This window comes from Palaemon carinicauda, chromosome 31 (genome assembly GCF_036898095.1).
Source record: "Palaemon carinicauda isolate YSFRI2023 chromosome 31, ASM3689809v2, whole genome shotgun sequence".
Classification (NCBI taxonomy): domain Eukaryota; kingdom Metazoa; phylum Arthropoda; class Malacostraca; order Decapoda; family Palaemonidae; genus Palaemon; species Palaemon carinicauda.
Window position 1 is genome coordinate 20,862,821 of NC_090755.1, and position 20,006 is coordinate 20,882,826.

At 36.0% G+C, this 20,006-nt stretch overlaps 1 protein-coding gene across 2 annotated transcripts in view; it reads left to right on the forward strand.

Moving 5' to 3' along the window:
- The window catches only part of LOC137624335 (activating transcription factor 3-like), an 81,261-nt gene extending 63,478 nt beyond the window's left edge, over nucleotides 1-17,783 (forward strand). The window contains exons 2-6 of one of the 2 annotated variants that reach the window (XM_068355021.1): nucleotides 7,716-7,939; nucleotides 11,624-12,127; nucleotides 13,052-13,159; nucleotides 13,988-16,663; nucleotides 17,036-17,783. In XM_068355021.1, the coding sequence (XP_068211122.1) occupies nucleotides 7,793-7,939; nucleotides 11,624-12,127; nucleotides 13,052-13,159; nucleotides 13,988-14,839 (1,611 nt within the window). In that variant the 5' untranslated portion in view covers nucleotides 7,716-7,792 and the 3' untranslated portion in view covers nucleotides 14,840-16,663; nucleotides 17,036-17,783. The remainder of the gene's footprint in view (nucleotides 1-7,715; nucleotides 7,940-11,623; nucleotides 12,128-13,051; nucleotides 13,160-13,987; nucleotides 16,664-17,035) is intronic. The other variant, XM_068355023.1, reaches the window with a different exon arrangement.
- Nucleotides 17,784-20,006: the final 2,223 nt, after the last annotated feature.

Below are 20,006 nucleotides of genomic sequence, written 5' to 3' on the forward strand. Positions count from 1 at the left end.
TTGATTTGTACTCATTTGATTTATATCCTTGCTGTAGCATATGTCTTCATCAGTTAACTTTTAGTTATTCTGTTTTCTTAGTATCACTATTTCCGGGGTTTCAATTTTCCAAATTTGTTGGAAATGTTAGCCAGACCCGAGAATCTCAACGCATAAATATTGTATTAAAGATCTATATTTGGATAGATCTTTGAGGTAACGCCCAAATTCTATCGGAAAATCCAATTTCCCTTGAACACTTTATTAGGGAGAATTTATCAATTCTGGAAGGTTTGATTGAAACCATAAAAATTTAAATTTCGAACTGAGCAACATCAAACTGAGAAATAACACCAGCGTATTAAAACAAAGGAATCAAAATAGAAGTGAATGAGTTTTTTATTCAGTTAATAAATATATTCGAGGAAAGCGATACTTAGTTTTCAATATTATTTCACAAGAGTTAATCTAACTCTTAAACAGCAGAAGGGGAAAAAACGCGAAGATATGGCAACTATTTTCATCTTTTCCTGTAACTTTATTCCTTAAAACATCAGAATATTTTGAGATGTAGGGTAGAAGAGACTCTTTAGCTATGGTAAGCAGCTCATCTAGGACAATCCAAAATTAAACTATTGTTCTCTAGTCTTGGGTAGTGCCATAGCCTCTTGTACCACAGTCTTTTTAGAGTTCTCCTTGTACACTCGGGTACACTATTCTATTTCATTTCTCTTCCTCTGTTTTTTTCTAAGTTTTTATAGTTTATATGTAAAAGATATATTTTAATATTGCTACTGTTCTTAAGGGTATTTTATTTTGAATTTTCATTTCTTCTCTTGTAGGTTAATTTATTTCCTCGTTTCCTTTTCGTCACTGGGCCTCTTTTTCTTGTATTGTAGTCCTTGGGCTATAAGATCCCGCTTTTTACAACTACGGTTGTAGCTTAGCTTATAATAATAATAATAATAATAATAATAATATAATAATAATAATAATAATAAACCTCTACAAATACTAAGTCTGCTAAATTCCTATCATCAATCCATTCCAATCCTTCTCCACCATCTCTGACTGTTCTACACATTACGTGTATATATATATATATATATGTGTGTGTAAATTATATATATATATATATATATATATATATATATATATAAATATATATATTACATATATAATATATATATAAATATATATATATATATATGTATGTATATATATATATATATATATATATATATATATTATATATATATATATATATATATGAGAGAGAGGTGAGAGGAGAGAGAGAGAGAAGGAGAGAGAGGAGAGGAGAGGAGAGAGAGAGAGAGAGAGAGAGGAGAATGGACGTGTCGATAGTAAATTGTTTCCTGTTTCGTTGGATGCACCCTTTAGCCCTTGCCTTTTTGACAAGCAAGCTATGTTCCCTGGGCTCAAACGTTCAACCTCGTCGAACAATTGTCTCCCAAATCCTATGATCTTCTGGGGAATGACGCGCAATCCCACTACACAAATTGCAAAACTCCCAACTACTTCTAGAAAGGTCCCCATTCAACTTTGTACCAGTTTCGAAGACAAGAGCTCTTGGCTTTTTGCAAATTTAGCTCCTTCGCGAATGGTTGGCATACTCAAGTTGGAAGGAGGGTCAAGTGTGCCGGATTCCGTTTAACTTTCTTTCAATATATCAAATTTCGTTCTTTCGTTTTTCTTCATGTCACGATTTTTTTTTTCTTTTTTTTTTTTTGCCAATACTCTTGTCAATAATCATTTCCTGCTTGGATATAATTTTCATAATCTTTAACCCATATGCCTATGTATTTTATTTCTACTGTTCGTAATCAGTCTGTTTAGTTTGTCGGAAGAATTAGTATTTGCAGAGGTTGATTATTATTATTATTATTATCACCCAGCAACGCATGCACTATCCCCGTCACTCGAGAAGTTGACTATAAGATTGGTTCTCTCTCACGTATCTGATTGGGATGAACGAAGTTTGTAACCTACACGTTTTTATTTAGCTCCGGATTGCAGATCGGCTTAAGGATTTTGTCACGAAGCCAGTGAATGTCTCGAACGACATCGTTGGCCATCGAACCTTAGCTACGCCGAATCCTGCTTTTATTTCAGTCGGATTTTTCGTTCCTTTCAAAATACCAAATCGTGCGTGGGAACGTTGGCAACTCTGAGGAGAATCGCTTGCATCGTTGCCAGTTCAAGGACTGAATGTAGTCATTTGAGAGAGAGAGAGAGAGAGAGAGAGAGAGAGGAGGAGAGGAGAGAGAGAGAGAGAGAGAGAGCATAATTATAATGAAGGGTTACCTACGAAGTGAGAACGACTCCACTAAGGTACAACAATAAATTAGAAATTCTCTCTCTCTCTCTCTCTCTCTCTCTCTCTCTCTCTCTCTCTCTCTCTCTCTCTCTCTCTCTCACAGGACCAGTCACCATTGCAGAGATCCATACCAAGTCTATATGATCTCCAGTTACAAGATGTATATACTGTAGAAATGCCATTAGATAGAGCGATCACAACACCTATTTGGTTTATAACAGACTTGTCAGTTGTTTTGGTTGTTATTGTTGTTGTTGCTGTTATTATTATTATTATTATTATTATTATTATTATTATTATTATTATTATTATTATTACAAGCTAGGCTATAACCCTAGTTGGAAAAGTAAGATGCTCTAAGCCCAAAGGCTCCAACAGAGAAAAATAGCCCAGTAAGGAAAGGAATCAAGGAATTAATAAACTATAAGAGAGGAGTAAACAATCTTAATGAAATATTTCAAGAACAGTAACAACATTAACTACACCCTTCATATATACACTATAAAAACTTCAAAATAAACCAGAGGAAGAGAAATAAGATAGAACAGCATGCCAGAGTGTACCCCCAGGCGTTAATTATATGCGCTGAAACTTTTAATACATCAAGTTAAATCTAATTAGTCAAGTTACCTGTACACACGATGACCTTGAAGGTGCACAGCTTAGTTTTCCATTTATTTTCTTGTCCTTTTACCTGGCCTGGAGGTTTGACCTTCGGCTTCTTACCTAATGAAACGAAAAGTGCCATGCAAGGTCAGCAGAGAGTGTGGGCGAGCGGAGTATCTTCAAGGATGGGTAAATGCCTAGAGTAATGCTTTGTTACTTTTGATTTTAATAGTAATGATAATGTTGTTTCTTTTGCAGTAACAAAAAACAACAATAATTTACAGAAATAATATATGCAATAAAAGAAATTTAATAATAGTAATAATGCTGATAATAATAATAATGATAATAATAATAATAATAATAATAATGATGATGATGCTGATGATAATAATAATAATAATAATAATAATAATAATAATAATAATAATGATAATAATAATAATAATAATAATAATAATAAAAACAATAATTATAATAATAATAATAATAATAATAATAATAATAATAATAATAATGATGATGATGATGATGATGATGATGAAAATAATTAAAATCTTAATAATATTACTTTAAAAGGGAATGATAATTAATATTTTTGTTAAAGACACAACGGTAAAAATATTCACGCCTCAAGGAATTTTATACAAATGTTAATATATTTGTAAGATATGTGAGTAAAAGAACCTTGCCAGAAACATGAAAATGAAACACGTGTCTGTCACTCGTCAAAATTTAATGAGGGAAAAATTTGATTATTTGGTCATAATGGTCAAGCAGCATACGGTGTGTGAGTTGCCTTTATGTATATTTATACTGGAGTGGATGTAAAGACTGTATGATCAAATGTCTCCGTATAAACAATGGAAGTCTTGGGCAGTGCCTTAGCCTCTGTATCATGGCCTTCCATTGTCTTGGGTTAGAGTTCTCTTGCTTGAGGGTACACTCGGGCACACTATTCTATCTCATTTCTCTTCCTCTGGTTTTTTTTAAAGTTTTTATAGTTTATACAGGAAATATTTATTTTAATGTTGTTATTGTTCTCAAAATATTTTATTTGTCCGAGTTTCCTTTCCTCAATGGGCTATTTTCCCTGTTGGAGCCTCTGGGCTTATAGCTATACATCCTGGTTTTCCAACTAGGGTTGTAGCTTACCAAGTAATAATAATAATAATAATAATAATAATAATAATAATAATAATATTAATAATAATAATACTGAGTATAGGGTATAGCCCAGTCTTAGTCGGCCCTAGTCAGAGCCACTTTAGAAAAAAATGGTTTTGACTTTCTTCTTATATATCTTCTTCATGATTTACATTTCTTTTTACGCTTTATTATTATTATTATTATTATTATTATTATTATTATTATTATTAATAGCTAGGCTACAACCTTAGTTGGAAAAGCAGGATGCTGGAAGTCCATGGGCTCTAACAGAGAAAATAGCCCAGCGAGGATAGGAAATAAGGAAACATAGAATAGCGTTACCTGAGTGTACCTCCAAGCATGAAAACTCTACCCAGGGCAGTAAAAGATCATAGTACAGAGGCTGTGGCACTACCCAAGACCAGAGAACAATGGTTTGGTTTTGGGGTGTCCTTCACCCAGAAGAGCTGCCTATTATCATTACTATCTAAGCTAAGTCTTTGCTACCCTTACCAAGAGGAAAGTAGTCACTGAAAAATTACATTGCAGTAGTTAATCCCTTGAGTGAAGAAGAAGGCACAAAGTATGTCTCTTCCCGCTTTTTCTTTCATTTTCCTTTTGTTATTTGCATCGGGCCTGGGTTAGAGCATTTAGTATATTGCCGTCCGTTTTTATCTAAGCAGTAAGAGTATGAATGGTGCAGTGACTATTCTATTATTTTTATTCTAGGGCCACCTTCTGGAAAGGGTAAGGGTTTGAAACACATTTATAGAAGTAATGTTGTATGTGTGCGTGTGTATGTGTTTGTATTTCTGTGTGTAAAGTATGCATAATATCTATATACAGATTGTTTATATGTTATGTGTATTGAATGTTTTGAACCTCCTCCGTCTAAGGGATGTTATTTTCTCCTATTTACACACACACACACACACACACACACACACACACACACACACACACACACACACACACACACAGTTTAATTATCTTAAATGACCGAGGCAAATAAAAATGTCAAAATTATAGCCTTAAGAAGTCCAACTGTCTCCTCTTATGGCAATGCGTCGGAGTCGCTTTCCTTACTTGGAGAGTCTAGGTAACAACATTGTATGACTTTTCAAATATAAAACAGATTTATGAGGGCGTCAAAGCCATTTTCTTTAGTCAACAAAGTCTCACAGGATATTTTTTCTTTTGTTGTCCTTTTTTTTTTGTTGTTGGTATTAGTAAGAAGTTTTTCAATATTGTTCATAGTTTAGATAGTGTGGGATGTTTTCCTTTAGCCTCAACTACAGCAATTACTAATACAATTTTGCTTTGTATGACTTCATTCGCTCTTAATATGATTTCAAAAGAAATTCGTGTTTATTAGGAATACTGCAATTTTACTAATCAAATTGCGCGAAAAAATACAGTAATCACTGGTTTAAAAAGAGATACTGTCTATCTTATCGTGCATCTGGCTGACAGTTGCTAAATAGAGAAAATTTGTCTTGAATTGTCAATATATATGTCATTATATTCTCATCTAGCCTGTTCTAACACCACCTTGTACGATCCTATTTATAGAGATTTCGCTATGCCCTTTTGCAATAGCGAAAGACAGAGGAGAGCATGGGCTGTTATATTAGAAAAAAGGAGAGGGAGTAGCTGTCACACATCTGGCAACTTATCCCACGCGCGCTGACATAGGCGCTATTTCTACTCGCTCTGTCCCTCCCCCCTCCAGGCCTCCACCACCCCCAGTCATCCACTTCTAAGCAACAAATTCCGTATTTAAATTTGCTTGATTCTCTCTCTGTGCAACAAATGTTAAGAAGTTTTAGCTAATCCTCAAGGTTCTTAAAGTTTGGAGTTTTGATGTTATGTAGAGGGAACTCGGAGAAAGGTGGAATTTCATCCTACTATTATCATTCAACCTTAGGAAGACTAATTGTAAAACAAACTGGTTTCTGAGTATCAGACGTGAGAGGCTTGTTGATCGGATGTATCTGTCGTTTAATAAACGACTGGAACATGAAAGTCTGCCCCCTATATCCCGAGGTATCCTCTGAAATCTCTTGTTAAATCATTCATGAAATTTTGCTGAAACGAGAGAGCCTTATTGCCTTATTGCCTTATTCTATGTTTGGGTTCCCCCAGAGAGAGAGAGAGAGAGAGAGAGAGAGAGATTTGTGCAAGGCTATTTGATAACAATGAAAGAAAATATAGATACATTGCCATTACTTTATTTTTATTTATTGGTGTGTCTATACTGCGTGGGCCGATGACTAGCCAAACAAGTTTTGTGTTTATTTATCCATCAGAATATGGAAGATGTATCTAATAAATTTATACTTAGTAAATGAACTAGTGAATATTGATAAAAGTAACTTTACATGATTATTCTGCATATATATATATATATATATATATATATATATATATATATATGTGTATATATATATATATATATATATATATATATATATATCCCTATCTGAGTGGGGATACGTTAAAGTGGTGAAAGGGTTTATGTATCGCAACAATCAGTAAAGCCTTACTAGTCAGGGCTACTGAGCGATCAGACAAAAGTCTCCCACCATCACCAGTCTGTGGTCGGCCAGCGTGATGAAAACTGGCCAAACCCTAGACATGAGAAAGGGCATGTCTGAGGCCTTTATACGGCAGTGGACTAGAAACGGCTGCATTTGCTTTTGTTTTATGTACATATATATACATATATATATATATATATATATATATATATATACATATATATATATGTATATATATATATATATATATATATATATATATATATATATATATATATATATATATATAAACAGATGAGCATTGGGGATAACAGAATGGTTCCAGAAAGATTGCAAATGAAACAGGGGAAGGAAGAGAAGACGAAAGATTGACGAGCTAAGAAAATTTTTGGCAGTAGACTGGGAAAGAAAGACCATAATCAGACGGGAGTGGAAGGTCATGTCTGAGGCCTTTGTCTTGCAGTGGACTAGCTACTGTTGATGATGATGATATATATATATATATATATATATATATATATATATATATATATATATATATATATATATATATACCACAACAAATCCTTAAGGATGAGGTATTTAGACCCAAGTCCTTTTTCTTGACCCCAGCAGATAATTGTACCCATTTTAAAGGTGATATTAATTATGGATATCTGTCTATTTGCATGACATTATTGAAGTAATTTTGATTAGATTTTATATAAAATATGTTATATCCTCACCAGGTAAACGAGTTTTCTGAACAAACTTTGAAAATTGTAGATGTGACAAAGTTCGAGTTTTGTAGGTTATCAATGTTTTATTTTGTAGTTTCTGTATTTGAAGCGTTAGATTAAGTTCCGGTTTCCTTGAAAGTGTCATTGGCAGGTTGATTCCTTCATCTGAAATATGTTTCAAGAAAGAAAATATTCAATTTAATTTAGTTTGATAATGTCCTTTGAACAAAATTTTCCATGTTTCTATGACACATTCATTCTTATTATGATTATAATCAAACTCATATTCAATAAATATTCAACCATTTTCTCTAATAATAATAATATAATAATAATAATAATAATAATAATAATAATAATGTTTTAATCCTCTTTTATCCGCAGAGCTCAGAGCCAAAACTCAAATCATCTCTAATCACCTCACGTAGAAAAGGAAGAAATCTCCGAGAACCATTACCAGAATGTTCCTGAATGTGAATTTGACACCCCCGCCTCCGTCGGCGGGGGAGGGGTCCTGTACCACCCCCAAGACACCCGAAATCCTCAACTCCCTCATCAACCTGACCAGCCCGCCCCTTCCGCACTCCTATTCACAGTACCAGAGTCAGGTAAGAACCAGGAAAAGGTTGGGGAAGAAAGGCTAATTCATTTAAGAGCCTGAAAAGGCTTATGGTGGCCGATGTGGTAACCGTCCCTAACTGGTGAACGCCAGACTTGGGTTCGAGGTCTGCTCAAACTTGATAGTTTCTTTGGTCGCTGCAACCTCACCATCCTTGTGAGCTAAGGACGGGGGTTTTTGGAAGCCTATAGGTCTATGTGCTGAGTCACCAGCAGTCATTGCCTGGCCCTTCTTGGTCCTAGCTTGGATGGAGAGGGAGCTTGGGCGCTGATCATATGTACAGTATATATGTTTAGTCTCTAGGGCATTGTCCTGCTTGATAGGGCAATGTCACTGTCCCTTGCCTCTGCCATTTATGAGCGACGTTTAAACCTTCAAGTGACAATAAGGTAAATTTGTTAATCAGGAGTTAGGTAAGAACCAGAAAAAGTTAATAATGACGTCAAGTAAGAATCTGTCAGGTAAGCTCAGTCCACTAAGATTCAGATTAGGGAGAAGAGGAAAATTATTTATTTCATTGTTTCCTTGCCTCACTAAGCTATTTTTCCCTATTGGAGCCCTTGGACTTATAGCATCCTGCTTTTCCAACTGGGGTTGTAGTTTAGCAAGTAATAATAATTTATTTAAGAGCCTGATAAGAGACACTAATGTAAAGCCAATGAAATGGCAGTAGACTAAATTGCTGAGGTAAGAGTCGGTCAAATGGTTGTAAGGCAAATTGATTAATTAGGTGATGTTATTATTATTATTATTATTATTATTATTATTATTATTATTATTATTATTATTATTAGCTAAGCTACAACCCTAGTTGGAAAAGCAGGAGGTTATAAGCCCAAGGACCTCCTCAAGAAGTAGAAAGGAAATAAATAACTGTAAAGGAAGTAATGAACAATTAAAATAAAACGTTTTAAGAACAGTAACGGCATTAAAATAGATATTTCTATATATAAGCTATAAAAAAAATTTAAAAAAGGAGAGAAATAAGATAATATAGAGTGCCTGGGTACTAGAGATATTTAGGTAAATTAGATAACCAAGAGTCGATAGAACGAGTTATGTAATCAGTTCATTAGATTAATTGAAATATAGAATAGATAATTGTTGATGAAGGTCAGGAAATTAACTACTAAATGCATTTCAAGACATATTCGTAATTGCCTGAAAGTAAGTGTTAAAATCCATTGAGCAAGTAATTAACTATTAAGTTGATTAGATAAGAAATGAATGAGTAGATAATCAAATGTATTTCCCAATATATACAGATACACGAATGGGCAAAGAGTATAAAAAATGAGTTAATTTACAAATTAAAAAAGTAATTTGTAAGTATATACCTCACACACACACACTAACACACACATACATACATACATACATATATATATATATATATATATATATATATATATATATATATATATATATATATATATATATATATATATATATATATATGGTGTGCAACAGGGTCCAAAAACATCAGTTAAAGGGCCATAGTTTTTTTTATTTAGAGACGTTTCGAACATTGGAATGTTCTTTATCAATCTGTAAAAGATATAAATATAAAATTCTTAAAATTTGTATAATAATTTAAAACAAAATAGTAAAAGAATATTAAAACATTTTTGATTTTATAACAGAAAATCGTAAAAAACTAAAACAGTAAAACAAAAGAGAACCAGTGCTCACCAGACCATCCATAGGAAAAGGTGAAGAACGAGTGAGTAAAAATATTCTTTTACTATTTTGTTTTAAATTTTGTACAAATTTTAAGAATTTTATATTTATATCTTTTACAGATTGATAATGAACATTCCAATGTTCGAAACGTCTCTTAATAAAAAAACTATGACCCTTTAACTGATGTTTTTTGGACCCTGCTACACACCAAATATAATATCTTCACCTGTAATCCTGTAATCCCTATATATATATATATATATATATATATATATATATATATATATATATATATATATATATATATATATATATATATATATATATATATGTATATGCCGTATGTACATAGGAATAATGACCAAATCTTAGCATATATAAGGAAACCAAATTATGTTATGTAAGATTACTATGAAGATATTTCACATGAATCATAACCGTCACAATTTGTTTAATTGGAAATATATAAATGATACTCTATAGATAGAAATATTTAAGAGCAATATAAATGATTTTGTTTATGATTTTCATCCGTCCATGTAATTATATCTCAGTGATCAAATAATAAAGCACATTTTGTTAGAATGATGAAAAAGAAGTAAGTACGAAAGATTCTGAAATTCCACTTCTTTTATTAAATTATAATTTGAACATATTTCTACGCCAATTATAATCAATTAGCATTGCCTATACATGTATGCCCTACCGTAGGGAAGAGAGATATAACTTAAGATGAAAGTCATATGAATTGCTAATAAAGGTTAATACTTTGGAATTTGAAAGTAGAATTCTAAAGAATATTGTTAAATTTCATTTATACTTCTATACCTATGAACAGCATTTTTAATGACTCAATCTCTGTGTGTTAAACATAAATACATCTATTTACATGCAACAATGTAATTATACAACAAGGAATTTAAGATTCAGTCAAAAATCATGATTTCTACCTTCATACGTAACTCTAAATAACATATTTAGGCACCCAATCCTGGTAACATTAAAGTTCTAGCACTGCACATCGAGCTTAGACGCCTATGATCATCAGAATGGCAATTGACATTTAGCACTTGAGTATCGCAAAATGAATTGCGGCTGTCAACAATAACATGCAATTGAGCCAATTAGTTCGTTACGTTGGCGTCTCCTCTGATGCTCGTGGGGGACTTATCTTCTCTCTGATGCCACTGTACAAGGGTTCGAGTTGACAGAGATCCCGATTTAAGAAAAAAAGTATTAAACTGATTTCACTTGAAACCTGTCTGTCTCCCGCTATAGTGCAAGTTTCCAGATCCATTTGCAACGTGAGAAAATTATATATTCTATCGGTGGACAAGAGGAGAGTAGGTGACGCTTCTTATCTTTCGTATTCGGGATTTATTAAATATAATGACCTCTTTTGCATCTGGCCGCAAGATTCAGTGACTCTCAGCCCTGGCCGCCCCTTTATCTGGGCTTAGGATCAGCATGGATTTATATATAATCTCATTGTAAGGTTAAGACATAAAACTCCCATTACAGCGAATTGATTAATCTGGTTTCAGTTTTATTTTAGAAGAATGAAGCCGATATTATTATATTACTTCAGGTGAAGTTTAGAATTTCAGGTTAAATTTCAACATGATCTATTAAAGTTGCTTTGGAATCCCTATTGTATGTAGGATATTAGTATTGACTAAAAAAGGTTAGTTTATATTTTTCGTGCAATATTTTGATTTTTTTTTTGGGGGGGGGGGTCGAAGGCTGGGAGACTTGCCTCGTTGTTGTATTATAGATAAGGAACAGGACCAATTCATTTTTAAAAAGTCTGTATTGAGATAAAATGATAATCCGTAGTTATTCTTCGCGTCCATAGAATATACTAAAAATATAATAAAATGCCCTTTCCTTTATACTATAAAATCAAGACAAATATATAGATGTACTTAAAACAAAGTTGAAACAAATCAACTTATTATTAATATCATAATGTATCCAAAGTCGTTTTCAGCTGTCAACGTGGAGCGTGTCCTTTCAGCATGAAAACTTTTCCTTGCAGACTGAAGGCGGTACCATGCTGAGCCCAATCAGTGACCTCAGCAGTCCAAGCGAGGAGTCAGCGGCGACTCCCCTCACAGCTGCCTGCATGGCTCGCATCATGGAACATCATCCTTCTTCTTCTTCCCCCGTCGGGTCGTCTTCCCAACTGAGTGAGCAACTCCAGAGTCCGACGGCTTGCGGCTTCCCTTCGGGTGGTGGCTTGGGTGGAGGAGGCGGAGGTGGTCTGGTGGGCGGGTCCCCTGGCACCTCTGGAATTGGCGGCCCCCTGGCAGGGGCATCGCCCCCCTCCACCCCTGACCTACCCTCTCCGGTAAACACAGTGGAAGCCACCAAATCTGCCCTGATCAAAGAAGGACTCAAATTGCAGATTCGGACCAAATTGCAAGCTGCCGGCGTTGACAACCACGATCCTTACTTCCCAGACTCGAAATACATCAAGAGCGAATCAGATGAGGTAATGTTTCCACGTGTAAAAAGTCGCGAGATACATTCTCAAGTTGGCCTTCCATTCTCTTTTTCATTCAGTGTAGCAGAATTGTAATTATTTAGATGATTTACCAAGACAATATTTTTTTACTCACAAATAATAAACTTAGAATTAGTCTGTAGCAGTTTTTTTTTTATGTAGGGTTAATGAAGTTCGAGCATTAAAAACTTAACAAGGCAGAAATAATCAGACACACTATAGTCAATTCTTTTTAGTGAGGCAGATTTGCACCGACTTGCAGCGGTACCCTTTCCGCTCGGAAAAGATTCCTGATCGCTGATTGGTTGGACAAGATAATTCTAACCAATCAGATACCAGGAAACTTTTTCGAGCTAAAAGGGCACCGCTGCGAGTCAGTGCAAATCTGCCTCACTAAAAAGAATTGACTATAGTGTGGTTATGAATAGATATTTAGAAAAAAGGTCCAAGACTGGAGGTGAAGGCAGTGTGTTAGATTTATAAGTAGGGTGATTCTGAAGACATTATGGACAGTGATTATCAAGAAATATCTTTCCACATTTTTGCTGCTTCATGGTATTAACTAAATCAAGCACTAATTTTGAAATGCGTAGGCCATTATTTTTACTTCAGACACAAGATACATATAAAATATAGGCATTGTAACTTCTAATTATTTGATTGCATGATTTGACATCTTCCAACTCAATGACCATCACCTAATCTGTACTAGGACACCAAATGTCGAGTCCCAAGGGTGAGAGAGAATGAACAGTCTATGTCTAGGACATCTATACAATGAGAGGACAGGCAACCCCAGCATTGATTCTAACCTCCACTTATTAACAAAGGGATTTGCTTAGGTTTTCTTAACATTTGTATAATTGATGGATGTAATTATTTTTAGGCCTACTAACCTGGTTGTCCTGACAGCTAACGGAGGAAGACGAGGTGCGCAGGCGCAAACGGAGGGAGAGGAACAAGATTGCTGCCACGAAATGCAGGAATAAGAAGAAGGAGAAAACCATCGTGCTCATGACAGTAAGTGGGAGGTTTATTTTGCCTCACAACAATGATATTGTTGCCCTGCAATTTATAATCAATCGTGGTACAATGATATGAAGGTCTCTCTATGCTTGTTATTTTCCAGCTCCAGTGTAACGAGATCAAAGGCAGTTTAAATGCATATTGTTCAAGTCTAGTAATAAATCTTAACTTTAGTGTTGATATCTAATATGAAATTGAAATTGTTAAAACCCACTCACAATCCCTTCCTTAATATTTTAATAGTCCACAGGGGTCCACCAATAGCATAGAATGCTCCTCCAGTTGGAAACCCTGGCTAAAACTTTCACTCCCTACCTATAATCAAAGTTTTCCTTGGCCAACATTAATGGCCATCAGTTATAATGTCTGGGTCTCTGCATATAACCAACAAGGCACTGAGTATAATACAGGCCAAGATAGTTTATTTTATTCTAGAGCCTTACTAATCTTAATTAATTTTTTTAGTATTTTTCAACATTGCCATGATAACGGCACTGTTGTAGTGCGCCAAACTCTAATAGGTTAATCTATCATATTGCCAGTTGATTTCATAGGTTAAGTGGAGATTTTAAAATTATCATGAATGTAGAAAAGTCACAAAACTTATTCTATGTTAGTATGTTTCAAAGGAAAGATTTCTACTCATCAATATTTTTATTAAATTATTTAGGTGTTTTCTACCTTTGGTTAACTGGATGTGCAAAAATCCTTGAAGAAACATAGTGATTAGTTTATATCAGACTGCATCTACTTTAAAAGTATTTTTATTATAAGATTTATACACAGTACTTATACAGAATTATTCATTATCTTTTGTGTCAGGAATCTGAGTCGGTGGAAGACATGAATGTAAGACTGAAGACTGAAATTCAACGGCTGACGACAGAGAAGATGAAATTGGAAAAGTTGCTGGGCGACCCAAATCATCGAGCCTCATGCCGTCACACTCCAAGATGCCCCAAGGCTCCAAAGCTGCCTCTAGTTATTGTCACACCAGCAGACTCCCCTGATGCTTCTTCCTCGAGCTCTTCTTCCTCATCCTCTTCCTCCTCCTCTTCGGATAGTCCAACCTCTCCACCAATGACAGGTCCCATTAGTTATAAACCCACACACTCCCAAGCTTCATCAGTCATGACTTCTCATCCAGGTAATAACGTTCCATCAACTAATGCTTCTTCATGTGCCTCCACTTCCTCTTCACAATTCCTGGCACCTAAATATAGTTCCTCACAAAGTCATAGACACCATCCATACCAGTTTTCTGTCCGACAACAACACCAACCACAGTGTAATATGTCTGTTATATCTGAAAAACAGCAGTATTGTACCCCACACTCTGCAGGTGGAGGCATCCCAAAAATGAATTATAATTATCAGTGTATGAATGTGCCTAGGACCCACGAATTTACACCACCAATTCTTCCTTCACTGAAATCTGTCTATACCAACTCCAAGTCCAGAGGAGGTTCAGTCCGTTATAGTCCGTACAGCGGACGTCCCCCACCTTTACCATCTCCTTTGGCCACTCACACTCATCCTCAACCTGGAAGTTTATGCGAAGAAGCATATCATAACAATAACAATAATATTTGTGGCCAAGAAGACCAGCAAACATGTATTACAGACATCCATAACAACCAGTTTTTCCCACCGTGTACTTACAATAGCATGTGACCCTTGGCCATGGTCTTTTAACAAAATCAAAAGATACATATCTTGTTTTTAATAATACAGTAAACATGCTTCACAGTGGGTGAAATTTGGCAAAATAGTGGCTTGTATGAGTTGTAAATGGCTGGTTTACTGAAAGCCTTGCTCACACGAGATTTTGTATCGTAACCCTACATGGTTATAATTGTGAGAAAGTCCAGGAATTAAGCCTGAACGACTCCACACACTTCTCTAATGACCCATTTTGTAATTGGGTAAACTGTTCATGTATTTGCTTGCACTGCACTTTGCTGATGAACATGTTTTGTTGTTGCATGCTGTTATTTCATAATAGACCTCGTATTTTTTTTGAGATAATGTTGATCATTTAGCAAGACGGCAGGATTGCGCCACTGTCAATATTGCGTTACTGTTTCCCTTTTATTGATAGTGCCGGGTTTGTGTGTGTGTGTGTTTGTGTGAGTGAGAGCTCCTGAGCCTGGTCACTTAGAATAGTTCTTCATTACAAAGACATATTTGTTATATTTCCTAAGTGTCTTTGTAATACCTGATCCATACATATACATATATTTTTATTAGCTCTATTTTCATAAGTGATATGTTGATAAATATGACTCGATACTAAACTATTTAGGTACAAAGCTCCACAACATTCCTCTCTCCCTGTTATATGGTGAAGGACTTGTTTTATGTCTCGGCTGCACAAGGGGACACTTGAGGTGCCCCTCAGCAGTGCTGTCACGTGCAGCCAGTTGTCCTCCGGCTGCTGATGTCGCGTCAGACCACATTGATTTGAGCATTGGCTCTCAGTGGTATTCATTGGCTGTTACAGCAGCTGGTCCAGGTTTTGGCTCAGCTTTTGGCTCTTGTAGATTTGAGAGAAAGCATGTCATAACAAATACCTATCAAAGACGATGTCCCATGCCATGTCTGTGTGCTTGTATGTATCTCACCCTTCGTGTTTGTGAAGGTGTTTTGTATACTGTGAAATCCCTCTTCCAGCACCCCAGCCTTAATTTTTTGCCACCGCACCTCAGCCTAGTGCTCGAAGGGCTTAGTGGTAGCCATGAAATCCAATTCCTTTCAGGTAATGGCAGCTAACAGCACAACTAGCAAGGAGTGCTATCACATCTGTGCTTCACTGCCATTTCAAACCAACCCTTTGTTCCAAACAGCTGGCTGTTAGAGGAACTGTTTGTCCTTTGTCGTCAGTTACATGTTTGGCTTCTTGTTGCTCATATTTCCCAGTGCATGGTAACATTGTCGAGGGGACATTCAATTTCGGATTTGACTGCAGGCATCCTGCCAATCCTGATTATATAACGACGTCAACAGATTTGACACATTTAATGGATATGCCATGATTTACGAGGTCTAGCTTTACTCTGTGCATGAATTATGTGTTCAGAAACAGATTAATAATGCCAACATTTGCATGACCTAATTGTTCCTCCCTAATTTGCCCACTTCTCAAGTCTCCTGTTCCTACTACCCTTTTGCAGAAAGAGAAACACAGTACTAATTTTATCCTAGCATCCTCTTGGAGTGCCCTCACCATGCCTTTTCAGGGGGGGAGGCAGGTGGAGGAAGAGGATCTCTGGGAGGGGCAGGTGAGTTTGAGGAAGGTGGCTGGTCCACCAAGAGGTCCAATTTTCTGCTCCGTGAGACTGCCACAAGATACCCTACTGTCGACATCTTCTGCACCATTGGATACTTTTTTGCCGTCCGACTCTCCCTGCTTGCAGTTGAGAGCTACACTTACTTAAACTGAGAAACAAAGAGAAAACTAGTTGACGATCAAATCAAATTGACATTGAAAATTAATAGGTGAGGAGTTGTGTTTTGAATAGAAGAAGAAAGCAAACATGAACTGATCCTTTCTTCCCGTAATTGATATCAAATTGAGAGAATCAAAGTTGGGGTCAAGCATCCTTTGATTATTTCAAAATTCTTCATTAGGAAGACTTCTACTTATCAAATAAGACGATACTTAGTTAAGGATATTATTTCCATACTTGCAAGCACTTGAATTTCCATTCTTCAGTTTGATTTATCAAAATTTATCAAACAAGAAAAAACATTGTTTTACTAAGATACATTTAGAAAAAAAAAAACTTTTTATGAAACAAGACTTGACTATTTTTTAATCTTATTTTGATATGAAATGACCATAACTTTTTATTTCCCATTCTTCTCCAGATATGGACGGCCGCGGTGGGTGGTGAGGTATGCTCAGCTCACAAAGGTCACTCACTCACTCACTTCCTTGGGCATATACAACTGAGGCTGCCCCACACTGACCGCCACACTCGATCACGCGCAACTCAAACGACACTTGATGCAACGACTTTTGACGAATAAACGACACCGATGATCCAGTCCCTTTCATTGTACAGCAAAGAACGACGCCACCACCTCACTCTCGATATATTAACCATCTTTTAAGCAGCACGAAAATTGAGAACCTACTTGATATATATTTTTTCTTTTACTTATTAACAACTTTCTTCAATACTGAAATCTGATCTATTTGCTAAATTCAACATTTTGAAATTCCCAAAACAAACTGTCTCTAGAGGTATATATATATACAGTATATTATATAAATATGTATATTCTGGTGGTTAACATTCCACAGGTGAGAGGGACTCTGATGTTTAAGAGGTCTCGGTGACACTTGACCATGATTTATGTCTTCCCAGGTCTATGATGACGTGTAGAAATCTCAAATATTGAGTATTATGTACATTATGTTGCTGCCGAGAGCTATGATACGCAATTGGCATCCTTATATATATATGATTGAATATGTATATTAAAAGACACTTACATTGAATACGCATTACATGATCGGCTAATGTGCTACGAAATATTTTTATAAAGCTGCTTTATACTGAAGACGAGCAGAATATAATTGAATATATAATTAAATTCGCCTCATTCGTAATTGCTGTAGTGTTATTGTTCCTGAAAAGAATGTTTTTGGGGGGTTTGGGATCCTGATGACAGGTTTGAAATGAACGACAAGGAATCTGTGTGTGATTCCAGGAAGTGCCGTTGCAGAGGCTGTTAACTGAACCACTGCTACTCACTCAGTCCCATCTCACTCCTAAGTTCCCAACTTATTACAGGATTTTTGTACTGAATTTCTGCATGTATGTATACAAGCAGCATTCTTTAATGGTTACTCAGATTCAAGTACTTGTCGTTTTTAAGTTTGCTATGTTTTCTTGGTGACTAATTAGAATGTGGATTTCTAAATTTGACTGACGAGTTATAACAATTTCCCTTACCAGCTGAAAACAAAATATGTAATCTGTCTGTTCAATGCCATAGGATGTGCATGTTTATTTTTCTAGAATTTTGTCCGTGAAATATAATTTTGATGCATTTGTAACTAATACATATGGTTTTTTATATGTAGGCTTCACATATATTGTAACAATTATTATTTTTGTATCCAAAGAAACATGATCTGCATGACCAGTCATGTCAAACGCATTTTTTTTTTATGTCTGTTACTTTGTTAGTAAGTGTTTTTGGCTCTGCTCATTTCTTAGTTAATTTTATTTTTATATTTATGTTAAATACATTCCAAGCATATTTTCGAAGGTGAATCTAATAACAGTGGTTAATTCTTCATAGCTTTTACACATGCTTATCATTAAGTATTTTAACAGATTTTTTTGTATAATCTTTTCCAGCCTTTACTGTTACTGTTATAAGGTCACTACTATCTCACATACATACATACATATACCAAAGGCACTTCTCCCAATTTTGGGGGGTAGCCGACATCAACAATGAAACAAAACAAAAAAGGGGACCTCTACTCTCTACGTTCCTCCAGCCTAACCAGGGACTCAGCCGAGTTCAGCTGGTACTGCTAGGGTGCCACAGCCCAACCTCCCACATTATCCACCACAGATGAAGCTTCATAATGCTGAATCCCCTACTGCTGCTACCTCCGCGGTCATCTAAGGCACCGGAGGAAGCAGCAGGGCCTACCGGAACTGGGTCACAATCGCTCGCCATTCATTCCTATTTCTAGCACGCTCTCTTGCCTCTCTCACATCTATCCTCCTATCACCCAGTGCTTTCTTCACACCATCCATCCACCCAAACCTTGGCCTTCCTCTTGTACTTCTCCCATCAACTCTTGCATTCATCACCTTCTTTAGCAGACAGCCATTTTCCATTCTCTCAACATGGCCAAACCACCTCAACACATTCATATCCACTCTAGCCGCTAACTCATTTCTTACACCCGTTCTCTCCCTCACCACTTCGTTCCTAACCCTATCTACTCGAGATACACCAGCCATACTCCTTAGACACTTCATCTCAAACACATTCAATTTCTGTCTCTCCGTCACTTTCATTCCCCACAACTCCGATCCATACATCACCGTTGGTACAATCACTTTCTCATATAGAACTCTCTTTACATTCATGCCCAACCCTCTATTTTTTACTACTCCTTTAACTGCCCCCAACACTTTGCAACCTTCATTCACTCTCTGACGTACATCTGCTTCCACTCCACCATTTGCTGCAACAACAGACCCCAAGTACTTAAACTGATCCACCTCCTCAAGTAACTCTCCATTCAACATGACATTCAACTTTGCACCACCTTCCCTTCTCGTACATCTCATAACCTTACTCTTACCCACATTAACTCTCAACTTCCTTCTCTCACACACCCTTCCAAATTCTGTCACTAGTCGGTCAAGCTTCTCTTCTGTGTCTGCTACCAGTACAGTATCATCCGCAAACAACAACTGATTTACCTCCCATTCATGATCATTCTCACCTACCAGTTTTAATCCTCGTCCAAGCACTCGAGCATTCACCTCTCTCACCACTCCATCAACATACAAGTTAAACAACCACGGCGACATCACACATCCCTGTCTCAGCCCCACTCTCACCGGAAACCAATCGCTCACTTCATTTCCTATTCTAACACATGCTTTACTACCTTTGTAGAAACTTTTCACTGCTTGCAACAACCTACCACCAACTCCATATAACCTCATCACATTCCACATTGCTTCCCTATCAACTCTATCATATGCTTTCTCCAGATCCATAAACGCAACATACACCTCCTTACCTTTTGCTAAATATTTCTCGCATATCTGCCTAACTGTAAAAATCTGATTCA